This window comes from Podarcis pityusensis, assembly GCF_964106645.2.
Source record: "Podarcis pityusensis genome assembly, chromosome: 11".
NCBI classification, from domain to species: Eukaryota; Metazoa; Chordata; class Lepidosauria; order Squamata; family Lacertidae; genus Podarcis; species Podarcis pityusensis.
Genome location: NC_138036.1, coordinates 9212661 through 9226456, shown reverse-complemented (window position 1 = coordinate 9226456; position 13796 = coordinate 9212661). Strand labels below are relative to the sequence as shown.

Below are 13796 nucleotides of genomic sequence, written 5' to 3'. Positions count from 1 at the left end.
AATCCTGAGGATCCATGTGGATCCGTGCTTTGTAACCACGTTTTTGCACCACTGCGGCCCCAGGCAACAATGGGTGCGTGCTTTTTTGGGTGCATGCTGTAGCCATGGACATGCTATGTGATCTGATGGTGAATTTGGGGTGACCCAGTGCAAAAGTCCTGAGGATCCATGTGGATCCGTGCTTTGTAACCATGTTTTAAGTGGGGAGGGAAGGAAAAGCACTCAAGGGACAAGGAACACATGTGGGGTGGGTGGAGAAGGATGCTGTTAATAATGCAGAAGAGGGGTATAAGAGGAGAAGGCTCTTATAAGAGGAGTGGGGAGGAGAGAGAGAGACAGAGAGCCTGCTTGCGAAAAACTTTGCTGCTGTTTAGCGAGTGGGGAGGAGAGAGGGACAGAGAGCCTGCTTGCTTTAAAGGAGCCAACCGGACAGGAGCCGCTTACACTCGTGTAAGCGGCTCCTCTCCTCTCCCGCTTTGCTCCTTTAAAGCAAGCAGTAGCTCTCTGTCTCTCTCTCTCCTCCCCACTCAGCGGCTCTTCTCCCGCTTTGCTGTTTCAAAGTGAGCCACGGAGGAGGGAAGGAAGGGGAACCATGGATCCCCTGCTCACGACTGCAGCAGATCCCCCTGCCACCCGTAGGCATTCGCTCCATAACACGCACAGACATTTCCCCTTACTTTCTAGGAGGAAAAAAGTGAGTGTTATGGTGCAAAAAATACGGTAAATGTTACCCTTGGTACAGTGCACTGGTTTCTAAGCACACCTTTCCCAAGGGGCATTATGGGAGTTCAAGGATATGTTTCAAGCTGGCAAAAATGCTCAAGGATGGTTGAAAGCAGGGCGAGTGAGAAGTGCGGTCTGGGGAGAGGCCTGAGGAGCAGCTAAAAAGTCTGAGGTGTGTGTTGTGTGCACATTTGGCCTATGGGCCTGAGGTTAGCCATCCCTGGCATAGAAGAAAAAACTGGGCCTGTTCTGACCATAACATACAAATGTCTTCCCTTCTCTGAGAGCCAGTGTGGTGTTGTGGTTAAGAGCGGTAGACTCGTAATCTGGTGAAACGGGTTCGCGTCTCCGCTCCTCCACATGCAGCTGCTGGGTGACCTTGGGCCAGTCACACTTCCTTGAAGTCTCTCAGCCTCACTCACCTCACAGAGTGTTTGTTGTGGGGGAGGAAGGGAAAAGGAGATTGTTAGCCGCTTTGAGACTCCTTTGGGTAGTGATAAAGCGGGATATCAAATCCAAACTCTTCTTCTTCTTCTTCTGGGACTGTGGGGAAGGCATCAGTGATAGATGGCAGGCTTGGAGTGCTGTGCTGGCATTTTTTAAAGGCCTTCTGAGGGCACAAAGCACATCCTATAATTTTGCTCCTTGCTCCTTACAACACCCCTGTGAGGCAGGCTTGTGTTATCAGTCCCATATTGCAGATTGAGACTGAGAGTTTGTGCTTTCCTGAGGCTACAAAGTGCATTTGTAGCAGATGTGAGATTTGAGCCAAGGCCTTGCTGATTCATAACTCTGTTGTTTAGCCACAACCCTACCTTAACTCTGCGGCAGCCTCAATAGCTTTTATTTTATTTTTACTTGTAAGGAGAAATTGGTTTCCAGACTTGTTTCTTTGTTCTAGAGCTCAGGCTGGTCAGAAAGCAGATTAGTATCTAACGCTAGATCTCACTGCGATTTTCAGTAGGTCAGTGAGAGTTTCTGAATCCTAATTGTTTAACTGTAGCAAAAATATGAAAACCCCTTTTCTAAATTAGATTTGCTAAAAGGAAGAAAGCTTGGGGAGTGGGTTGTTTCTGGTGAAAGGACCGTGTGCTCAGTTTAGCTACTGAAAACACGTTCCTGGACTGAGCATTTTCCCAATAGGTACTTAGTCCTTTAATTCTGTAGCTATTAATCCACTTTCTGGAAAGCGACATGGTTTGTGAGGTGACAACGGAGAAGTCTCAAGCTGGCTGTGGCATCGTGAGATGGTAGGAAGCATCTGTCTGTAGATAACATACTGCTAGTTCTGGTAGCTGACATCAGGAACAAGGAGGGAAGTCGCAAGGAATGGGATTTATGAGCTCATCCCTAAAGACATAGTGCGCTAAGCCTGGAGTCAAACATTGGCCTAGTTCTCACTGCAGTGGTAATTCTGGGTTGTACCACTTCACACTGCAGGTGCCAGAATACACCTCTGTACAAAGCAATTCTCTGAGCTAGCTAGAATTCTTCTCCCGGTTTTTTTTGGGGGGGGGAGGGGGGACTGGAGAGATATGGTGGAGCATTCAATCTGTGAGTTTTGACTTGTCGCCTGAAGTGGTACAGCCCTGATACAAGTTCATCACCTTGGAGCGAACTGCCGAGCATTGGTGGTCATCATGATCAACTACCCACCCAATGCAAATTACTTATTATAACTTATTAATTGTAGCAATTCTACAATTTTGTTTGAGGTTAGATTTGGTACAGGGTAGTGTGTGTGTGTGTGTGTGTGTGTGTGTTCCTTTTCCAAAGTTATTTTCTAGTCCTTACGTTTTTGCGAAAAAGCTGAAAAGGTTATGGGTAATGGCAAAATGCTTTTTTCACACCGAAAGAACATTTAACAGGCAAAAGCAGTTGCTAAGAGGCCATCTTGAAGATTTTGTTTTCATGCACCATGTTATTACAGGGGCGTACCACCTTCAGGAGAACCTCAGAAAAGAACGAGGGGAGTCCCTTGTTTGTCAGAGGGGTAGCTGGGTAGATTTTCCAGTGCTAGGGGCAAGGGGCAGGCTTCCATGTCCTGCATAATTATTTGCCTGCACCTGGGATTAACAGAAGGAAGGTGGGATTCTCTGCAGTTTGGGTGGGACTTGCACCCTTGGAAACATGCAATACATTTGTTGGTCTTCAATGTGCCTTAAGGCTCTGTGTTGTTTGGTTTCAGGAAGCTAGCAAGACCTCTCTTCTCAAAAGTGTTAGGAGCCTGAAGTTATAGTTTTAGACACACTTGCCTAAGAATCAGGCTCCCCGAATAAAGCAATCAGGCTCATTCCTCCTGAGTAAGTGAGCACAGGTTTGGCTGCACATCCATTTCACCAGCAGATTCATCAAGGTCAGCTTCTGCAAATCACACATAAACCCTGCTGAGTTCCATAGGGCTTACTCAGAGGTACCAGAGAGTAAGTCCCATTGAGTTCAGCAGGTCCTACTTTTGAGTAAACCTATAGGGTTGCTGATACACGGCTGCATTTATATGCCCATGTGCGCGCGCAAATATGGGAGTAAATCCCATTGAATCTTTTGCATCTTCCTCCTGAGTAAAAGTGCCACAGGGTCCAGCTGTGCAGCCTTAACTGGGAATGGTGGAAAGGCCAACTTTAATGCCATAAGTCGTTTTTTATTCAACAGGGCAGCAAACAAGGGACTCTTTCTTTTCTGAGGTTCTTCTGAAGGTGGTACATTCCTGTAATAATATGGTGCATGAAAACAAAATCTTGAAGATGGCCTCTTAAGCAACTGCTTTTGCCTGTTAAATGTTCTTTCAGTGCCAAAAAGGCACCTATATTGAAGTTCTGATCACTTGAACCTTAATTAAAGCACAAGCGATTTTAGAGGGCAGACGGTGCATCCGCTCAGCCGCTTGATGGCGCTAGTTCTCATGGCCTGCTCTCTTTTCTCTCTCTCCCACAGCTTGCTGGGGAGCCTGCCGGGGGCCCAGGACCATGGCCAGCAGCCCTTTGCCAGGCGCCACCGACCTCCTCCTGTCCGCCTCGTCCAACGCCTTCCCGTCGGACTCGCTAAGCCAGGGGCCGCCCCCTCCGCCTCCACGCGGCGGCCCTCCTCACCCGGGCGCCATGAAGCCCAACCAAGTGGGCCAGGTGATCCTCTACGGCATCCCCATCGTGTCTCTGGTGATCGACGGGCAGGAGCGGCTGTGCCTGGCGCAGATCTCCAACACGCTGCTGAAGAACTTCAGCTACAACGAGATCCACAACCGCCGCGTGGCGCTGGGCATCACGTGCGTGCAGTGCACCCCGGTGCAGCTGGAGATCCTGCGCAGGGCGGGCGCCATGCCCATCTCGTCGAGGCGCTGCGGCATGATCACCAAGAGGGAAGCCGAGCGGCTCTGCAAGTCCTTCCTGGGGGAGAACCGGCCGCCCAAGCTGCCCGACAACTTCGCCTTCGACGTGTCGCACGAGTGCGCCTGGGGCTGCCGGGGCAGCTTCATCCCCGCGCGCTACAACAGCTCCCGGGCCAAGTGCATCAAATGCAGCTACTGCAGCATGTACTTCTCGCCCAACAAGTTCATCTTCCACTCGCACCGCACCCCCGACGCCAAGTACACGCAGCCCGACGCCGCCAACTTCAACTCCTGGCGGCGCCACCTCAAGCTGACCGACAAGACCCCGCAGGACGAGCTGGTCTTCGCCTGGGAGGACGTCAAGGCCATGTTCAACGGCGGCAGCCGAAAGAGGGCCCTCCCGCAGGCCTCGCACGCCCACCATCCTGGAGGGGGCGGCGGCGGCGGAGGAGGAGGCTCCGGCCCTCACTGCCACCCTTTGGGCGCCGTCAAGGCGGCGGTGGTGGGCGTCGGAGGAGGCCTGCTCAGCCCGCACCTGCTGGGCGCGCCGCCGCCGCCGCCCCCTGACCTGCACCAGAAGCGCGGCCGCTTCGACGACGACGAGGAGCTGCAGGAAGCGGTGGCGGCGGCCGCGGCGGCTGCAGCGGCCGTTGCGCACGGCGGCGCCGGCAAAGCGCAACGGAACTACCCGGTCATCCCGGTGCCCAGCAAGGGCTCCTCCTTCGGGGGCGTCCTGCAGAAGTTCCCCGGCTGCGGGGGCCTCTTCCCGCACCCGTACGGCTTCCCCGCGGCCGCCTTCAGCCTCTGCCACAAGAAAGAGGACTCCGAGGGGCTGGGCGTTGGGGCGCAAGGCGGACCCGCGGGGCACAAAGCGGCAGGTGCCGCCCCGACGGCAGGAGCGGGCCTCTCAGGGCTCTTCTGGCCCGGGACTAGGAAGGACGCGGCGGCGGCGGCCGCAGCTTTCTACCCGCCTTTCTGCATGTTTTGGCCGCCGCGCACCCCGGGGGCGCTCCCGGGGCTGCCCACGTACTTGCAGCCCGCTCCGCAGCCGCCCACTTGCACTGCCCTGGGCGGGGAGAGCCCCAGCTTGCTGCGCCAAGCCTTCCTGGACCTCGCGGACCCCGGCAGCGAAGGGGGAGCCGCCGGGCTGGGCACGCCGCCCGCCGCAGCCGCCCCGCAAGCGAGCGGCGGAGGCGGCAGCGGCAGCAGCAGGGACCCACGGGCTTTCGACGGCAGCGAGGCGGCATGTTCTCCCGCGGCGGAGGGAGGCGGCGGCGGCGGAGGGTCGCGGGGCTCGGCGCCTCACCAGCCCCACCTGCTGGACGGGCAGCCGCGGGGCAAATCCGGCGCGTCGTACCACCACTCCAGCGCCTTCCGTCCAGTGGGGGGCAAAGAGGACTCGGAAAGCCTAGCCAAGCTGCACCACCACCACCCGGCGCCGCGCTCCTCGTCCTCGCCGCCGCCCCTCTTGCTGCTGCCGCCCCCCGAGCGGGAGGCAGGGGGCTGCGAACGCCCCCTCCAGCCCCCCGGCCACCGCCTGCTCTCCCCGGGGGGCACCAGCTGCAGTTACCCCAGCGAGGAGAGCAGCGAGGAGGAAGAGGAGGAGGAGGAAGAGGACGAAGAAGAAGAGCCGGAGGTGGACGTGGAGAGCCACAAGCTGCCGGAGGAGGAGGAAGCGGAGGAGGAAGCGGAGGAGGAAGAGGAAGACGAGCAGGAGGTGGTGGACCCCGTCGGGGGAGCCGGCCGCTACCTGCAGAGCCGCGGGCTGACGGACAAGGGCGCCTCCCGGGACAGGCCGAGCGGGGCAGCCTCTGCAGTGCCCGCTGCCCCGACGGGGCCTTACCCCGCGGCCTCCTGCCGGCCGGCTCCAGAGGAGGAGAAGTCGGGGGCGCCCCACTCTGAGCAGCTGCTGCTGCCGCCTCCTCCTCCTTCGGCTCTTCCTCTGCCCACCTGCCCCCCGAAAGGAGGAGGAAGCAGCGGCGGGAGCAGCCCAGCGCCCCATCCATCAGCGGAGGAGCAGGCGCCGCAGCCCCCTTACAAAGATGTAAATACCCCCCTCTAGGCTCCTTCGAGCCAATTATTTTTATTGAAATGCACCTCTAGGCTGAGTCGCTTCCAGATGCAGGGAGAGGAAGATGGATCGAGGGGGGTCTTTTCGCAGGGCCCCCGCCCCTTTAGAGCCAGGGAAACGGAACTGGCAAGAAATAGGGCGAGCCTCTCCCGCATCTCCAAAGGCAGTGCCTGCCTTGCCCGTGACACTTTCAAGCGGTTGTGGGTGGCGCGTGGCTCTTGTCTGGCGCTCCCCCCGCTCTACGCCCCAGCACAGCTTTTCTGGGGGGAGAGGGCATGGGGGAAGGGGGCTCAGGAAACGGGGGCCACTATCCGGCCCTTTCCCAGCCTCATTGATTTCAATGAGACCTTTAAACACCTCATCAGTCTCGGCTTCTCGCCCAATATTTGCTCCAATATTTGCTCGCCCAATATCTGCTTCCAAAGAATAAGGTCTCCCTTAGAAGAAACTCCAGTTCCTTCGAGCCTAACTGGGCTTCTTCGAAGGAGGCGGGTGCGCGTTGCCATTTTTGAGGGTCGCACAGAAAAACCAACGCGGGGGGCGCTTTATCACAGGTTTCAGGACCCGCAAGAGCTACAGGCGGACCCGATGCCTCTCCCAGCACAGCGCACAACCCGCTTCAGTCTCAAAATCCCTTGTCTGTGCCTCACTTCCGTGGACTGGATTCTCACCGCCGGCAGATGAGATGGCAAATCGGTTTCTGGGCTGTGCCATTTCAGGTTGAAGTAGTAAGGGAGTATGGGACTGAATGCTCCTGCATATAAAATAATTAAACCAATGGCTCTCACGCAGAAAGCTAGCATGTCAGGGAGGGACCTTCTTGAAACGCTAGCTTTCTATGCGCAGCGGCATTACTATCATCAGCATTTAGTCATTTTTTAGTAGTAGTATGAAGAACCACCTGAAATGTCGCGGAGCCCAGAAACAGCTTAACTACCTCATGTATTGTCTGTGAGAATTAAGTGCTTTAGTGCCAGGACACTAAGTTGGTTGGGTCCCAGCGCACGCCTTGTAACAGGAGCCACTGCAGACTCGCAGACGCTAACGGGCCTGAGTTGGTCCTGTGCATTAACTTCAAGGGGTCTACTCGGAATAGGACTAACATGGGCTACCGCTCCATGCCCTTTTACTTACAGCTCAGGACCCGCCCTCATAATAGGTTCTGCGGAGTTCTGATAGCCACACCTCAATTTTTTATTTTTTACTATTTTTATTTTTATATTTCTAGAGTTGGGAGAGGAGCAGAAAAGCACAACCAATAGGACTAGGGGTCTGGAGCGAGTCCCTTAGGCGGAAAGGAGCTTTTTGGTTCAGAAAATAAGACCCAAGGGTGCGGAGGAATCACCGAGAGAGAAGCATTTCGCTCTCTCATAATGCTAGAGTTCTGGAGAAAGGACGTGGATGAGCGGTAGGGCGTCTGCTTTGCAGGCCGGATGTCCCTGGTTTGATCCCCGGCATGTCCTGCCAGAGCTGGGAGAGACCTCGGCCCGAAATCCTGGAAGAGCCTCTCCCAGTCCGTACTTTAACGAGATCAAACGGCCTGACCCAGTATGTCAGCGATCAAACTGACTAATTAATCTCTGGAACTCGCTGCCACAAGATGTAGCGCTGGCCATTGACTTAAGATGGGAATTTTCTGCGGAATCAGGAAAGGACAAGTCTATAAATGAGTCCTAGTTGTACTGGGTACTGTATGCAACTTCCAAGTTTGGGGCGGCGGGGGGGGGGCGTGACTGCCTATCAATAGCTAAGGAAAGTCCAAACGTGTACACGGCCCTGAATAGTGACCCGTGGAAATTAAGGCCACGATCCTCTACTACACACATATCTGGGAGGAAATCCCATGGAACTCAGCGGGGCTTACCTCTGAGTAGATATTATATGGGATTGCGCTATAAATTGGTTTAGAGGGGACCTCGCCACTTTTTAGTAGGTCCCAATAGATGCGTGCGGGGCCCGAGGGTTTGTCATAATCAGGTCTCCATAAGCACTTACTCTTTTTCGGTCGGCATACACACTGTACTGTACCTTTAAAGCAAATTCGCTGCACCTCCCTTCCCTCAAAGTATTCTGGGCACTGTAGTTCGTTAAGCGTTGCTTTGCATTGTCACCCTGTGAGGCGTAAACTACAGCGCCCAGAATCCTTTGAGGGAAAGAGGTTGCAGCGAATGTGCCTTAAAAGGTTGATATACAGAGTTGAAGGCAATCCTTAGCTTGCTCTCCTGTTAAGGAGGACGGATCACCTCTCTGGGAATACTCTGGTTCCATGCACCCATTTCCCTGACATCAAGACCCACTGATTCCAACGGCACTTCTTCCGAGGAAGCGCCTTGAGGAACACAGACTTGGGTACACACCCAGAAGGAAAAGCCCCTGGATCAGTTCCACTGGAGGCCGCGAAGCCCAGCTTTCTGTGGCCAACAGAGATAAATCATGCGGTAGCTCAGCTGGTTGAGCATAAAACTCTTGATCTCAGACTGAAATCCATGGGTTTGAGCCCCACATTGGGCAAAAGATTCCTGCATCTCAGGGGGTTGGACTAAATGACCTTTGCAGTCCCTTCCAAGTTTACAATTCTATAATTCCATAGATGCTTCCCCGGAAGCCCATCACTGACTGAGACAACGTCTCCTCTCTTGGTTCGCTCCCGCCCGCTCAGGTAGGCTGCGCAATGAACGACAGTGGCCCGGCTTGGATTCCTTAAACTGGACTTAAACTGGTGGTCGTTGCCTTCAACGGGGGAGGGGGCAGATAATAATAATAATAATAATAATAATCACTTCCTTCCACTCTGGGCAGCTTCCACAAAGACAAAAAATACACTAAGATGTCACACATTAAAAACTTCCCTGAACAGGGCTGCCTTCAGATGTCTTCTAAAAGTCTGGTAGTAGTTCTTCTCTTTGACATCTGGTAGGAGGATGTTCCACAGGGCGGGCGCCACTACCGAGAAGGCCCTCTGCCTGGTTCCCTGTAACCTCACTTCTCGCAATGAGGGAACCGCCAGAAGGCCCTCGGCGCTGGATCTCAGTGTCCGGGCTGAAAGATGGGGGTGGAGACGTTCCTTCAGGTATACAGGACCGAGGCCAGTTTAGGGCAATTGAGGTCCATGGTGGACATGTGCGAGTTTACTTCCGAGTAAACAGGGCTCACTATCCAGCTGTGGACGTAAGCCTCCCCTCCCCACACCCAGCCCGGACCTGTTTCAACCACAACATAGGGGGAGTTTTCCCTGCGTTGAAGTAGACGAGGCTTTACATTGCTAGAGCGCGCTGGGGTCGCGCCCCCGGCTAGGATCCGCGCAACCAGAACTAAGGCACGCTGCTTACTCGAAAGTAAGCCTCAATTGAGTCCAAGGGTTCCTCGCTGAAATCCATGGGGTCTTTTATTGCGCGCCCCCCAGCAACCATACTTAAATGTGACCCTCCCCCTTTATATAAGACTTGTTTGTGGATGTTATTCATCTGTCCCCCCCCCCCCCCGCCTCAAATAAAAAATATCTCAGGGACCCGACAAGCATCGCCGGTCGTCATGTTTGTCCCCCCCCCCCGCCCCCGCGTTTGTTTCTCCTGCTCTATTTTCCTTGCTCGCTGCAAACCGTTTACTTTCCCTTTCCTGTTAATTGCTCATCGATTGCATTAGGTTTGGCTTTTAATTCCTGTTTGTCTATTTGTTTCTCGTCGTGCTAGATCCAGAAAGGCAAGGAAGGGAACCAGGTTGCCGCGTCGGCGAAGGAAGACAACAGCTTCTCAGGCAAGACACGGAGCCGTTGGCTAATTTCTCACGCCGGGGCAGACCCGGGAGCGCAGTGGAAACGGACAAATGCGCAATTGGGGGTTCCAGATCCGTATTTGTCCTTAGGAATGTGGCTGCTGAACCGCAGATCCATTCTCAGACACTGCACGTGTGAGCGTGTGCGTGTCAGATCACACCGAACTAGATATCGATCTTCTCGAACATTTAATCAGCCAAGTTAACACGACAATTACCAGCAACGACTAAGAAACACTGGTCGTTAGTATTCCTAACAAATGCTAGCAGGTTCTCAATGCCATACAACACGTTTTCCTTTCTCTATGTCCTTGCATGCTGGCGTGTATCTACTCCCCTCTCAGGTTTGTGGGGTGGCGGTGTTCCTTCCAAAGAGCTTTGCAATATTGCAAAGAATAATAATTAATTCGGGTTTTGTTTTTTGTTTGTTTTACTTTTAGAGAAGAGCAAGGAACCCAATTTTTTCATCACAGACGCCGAACATCCAGGAGGGGATTTCTGGAGAAATATTGCAGGTAGGCTCAGAGTGCAGGGGAATCAATATACACGTTTGCAACCGGACCGGTCCCGTGTTTACTCGGAAGTAAGCCCCGCTGTAAGGCTTCCTCCCAAGTCTGCGTGCGTAAGACTGTGTAGCCTTCAAATTCCTAATCAAATGACTGAATATTTTGTAGAAGGGTAAAAATAAACAACGGTCCCAGATAGATATAATAACTAAGGGAAAAATGCAAAGAGGTGTTAATAGCAATAAGGTTATTAATTGCTGGGCATATTTCAGCAGGAAATTTCGGGAATGGAGCAGGTTACACAATGGAGCCGGCTGGTAGGGAAGAGAAAACATAAAATGACAATAATTGAAATGTTCTCTTTGAAACCTTCCATTAAAAAGGATCACAGCTTATTGCTTTTAATATCTGTCAGAGAGACATTAAAGGTGTTTTATGAGATCCATGGCAACATTTATATTATCTCCGTGATAATGATCTCTACACAAAATGTATAATACATTGACAAAAATTACATTATACAAATTAAATGGAACCACCTTTTACTGATTGCTAAATGTCTCCAAGGGGTTTGGGGGGGGCGGAGGGGGGAGGGAAAGACGTGATTAGAAGTTTTGATACTAAGTTGTCTATTGCGAGGGAGGGTTATAAGGAAAAGGGGTTTTTGTTTCTTGGGAGAGGGAGAGAGAGAGAGAAAAGGGAATCTAATTTTCCATTTATGTAATGCAAACTGTCTTGGCTTTGACTATTCACGGTTAATTGACTGTCAAACGAGGTTGTTATCCCGAGGCTATGTCTGCAAATTTGCCTGTCAAATGAGACAGAGAGAGCAAGCCTTGAGAGAGAGAGAGAGAGAGAGAGAGAGAGAGAGAGAGAGAGAGAGAGATGCAAGTGTAGTGGGAACTGATGGAGAAAATGGGATCTTCCAGAAACCTTATATAATAGCAGCCAGCACAGTTCTGACACTATATATATATATATATATATATATATATATATATATATATATGATCCCTAAATGATCCAACATGGTTATATGCTTGTTCCACTGCAAAAAAGCGAAACAAAAGCAAACCCTACTTTTCTTCAATGGATTTCACATGATTTAAAAGCCCACTCTGAAACGGGTGCTGCGACGAGGGAGGGAAAACAATGGCCTTTTAAATAAAGTGAATAAGAGATGATAAAAAGGGAAATTGATATTAAGAGTGGGGCAAGGGATAATCTAGCTTGATTATTTCCAGGGTATTATGAAATGGCCCACCAGGGAGCCCAATACCAGCAGGAATACATTCCGGAGTAAGTTATTAAGAAAGCTTTGTACGATTCTTGGCTTCCTGCGCTGGAGAAAATTTAGATAAACTGAGATGTGTAGATACATAAAAGTAGTCCCACATCCCTGCATTGTGCACGTGTGTGTGTGTGTGTGTGTGTGTGTGTGTGTGAAAGAGAGAGGACTCCTGCATGTATACATGCAAATGAATACCTCTCTCCCATTTATCTGATTTCTGGCTCCAAAGTACTACAAAGACTGTTTTCTAGAGAAGCATCTGTGTTGAGTCTGTTGCAGCGAAAACAACAAAGAATCTTGTACTACCTTGAAGCACTAATAAAACATAAGCCTTCAAGAGCCATAGTTCAACTCCATCAACTATTCTTAGCCCACAACAGCTAGGTGAACCCTCCGGAATCAATGGCAGTATATCTTACAAAACCAGATATTGGGGACATGCAGTGGGAGGGGGTCTGATGCCTTCCATGGGCCAATCATGGGCCTTCCAGAAGCAGCTTGCTGGCCACTGAAGCTAAGTAGACCCCATATCTGATCAGCAGGACTTGTGTTTTGGGTCAGGGGAGCCAACATGGTGCTATCCAACTGCTGTTGGACTTCAGCTCCCATTAGCCCCAGCCAGCATGGGAGTTGGATCAACAACATCCACAGGGCAACACGCTGGCTGCCACCACGGACTTGGAGATTTCAGTGAGATAGTCAATTTTATTCATTATTTGTCACATCCTGGCCCACCTCCCCTCTGACTGTTGGATGGATCTAGATGAGTAAAGGTAAAGGCACCCCTGACCATTAGGTCCAGTCGGGACCGACTCTAGGGTTGCTGCGCTCATCTCACTTTATTGACCAAGGGAGCCGGCGTACAGCTTCCAGGTCATGTGGCCAGCATGACTAAGCCGCTTCTGGAGAACCAGAGCAGCGCACGGAAACGCCGTTTACCTTCCCACTGGAGCAGTACCTATTTATCTACTTGCACTTTGACGTGCTTTCGAACTGCTAGGTTGGCAGGAGCAGGGACCAAGCAATGGGAGCTCACTCCGTCACGGGGATTCGAACCGCTGACCTTCTGATCGGCAAGTCCTAGGCTCTGTGGTTTAACCCACAGCGCCACCCCCATCTAGATGAGTAGGAGAGGATATTTTATATATGAATGATCCCTCGTATTCTCACTTGTGTGAGAATGCAAATAATTATTTCAGCAGAGTAATATCACCATCCGTGCGCAGGTTATCTCTAGAAGCTATTTGGGACAAGGTTACATAACCTTCTAGAACAATTACGATATCCAAGGATGCTTAGGCAGACTTGGATTATTTTCTCCCTTTTAATGTTTCCCTCTTAACAAATAAACCACTCTCAGGCTGCTTAAGTAAACAAGAATATACAAGGTTTACTCACATTAAAAGTCTTGCCAGGATTCAACAGTTACAGTGATGAAAATCAGGCAGGCAATAATCCTTAAATGTTACAAAAGTCCATATTCCATTTCAAAAGGGAGTGTGCTCCCTGGAGGAGAGCTCACAGACAACTTACTCCATTGCAGGTAAGAAGAAGAAGAGTGTGTGCAGTGACAGGAAGAAAAAGATTAAGTTTCTATTGTTCCCCTTCCCATCACACAAGTTTAGAGGATATGCCATCACAGAACCCCATGTTTGTGACTATCTAGCAATCATGCATCTAGCAATTCATGACAGACAAAAGAAAATACTTATTTACACAGGGCATAGCTAAAGTGTGGGATCTGCTCCCACAGCAGGCAGGAATATCCACCAACTTGGGGGGCCGTAAAAGAGGATTGGGCAAACTCATGGAGGGATTAGCTATGAAAGATAATGTTGTGGCTCCACTGTTGGGTGCCGTGTGCTTCTGACCTGTTCCTGGAAACTCCAGGAGGGGAGAGTTCTGTTGTCTTTCCAAGAACGGAAGTGGCATGAGTAAAAATGGAGACTTTTCAATTAAAATAATACTAATAATGAAGGCAGAATCACCTCCCACATTAGCCTCTGGGGCTATTTGTCCCTTCCCTCATGTGCCTAGTTGTCAAATTGATTGCCAAGAGGAAAGGGGATGTGTTTTCTGTTTTTCCACCCAAAATGGTAACGTCTGCCA

At 51.5% G+C, this 13796-nt stretch overlaps 1 protein-coding gene across 1 annotated transcript in view; it reads left to right on the top strand.

Moving 5' to 3' along the window:
• Nucleotides 1-2543: 2543 nt before the first annotated feature.
• Nucleotides 2544-13796, top strand: part of SKOR2 (SKI family transcriptional corepressor 2) — a gene marked incomplete at its 5' end in the record, with an annotated part of 32973 nt that continues 21720 nt past the window's right edge. The window contains 4 exons of the mRNA XM_080972110.1: nt 2544-2547; nt 3658-6092; nt 9809-9872; nt 10331-10405. Of these exons, the coding sequence (XP_080828236.1) occupies nt 2544-2547; nt 3658-6092; nt 9809-9872; nt 10331-10405 (2578 nt within the window). The remainder of the gene's footprint in view (nt 2548-3657; nt 6093-9808; nt 9873-10330; nt 10406-13796) is intronic.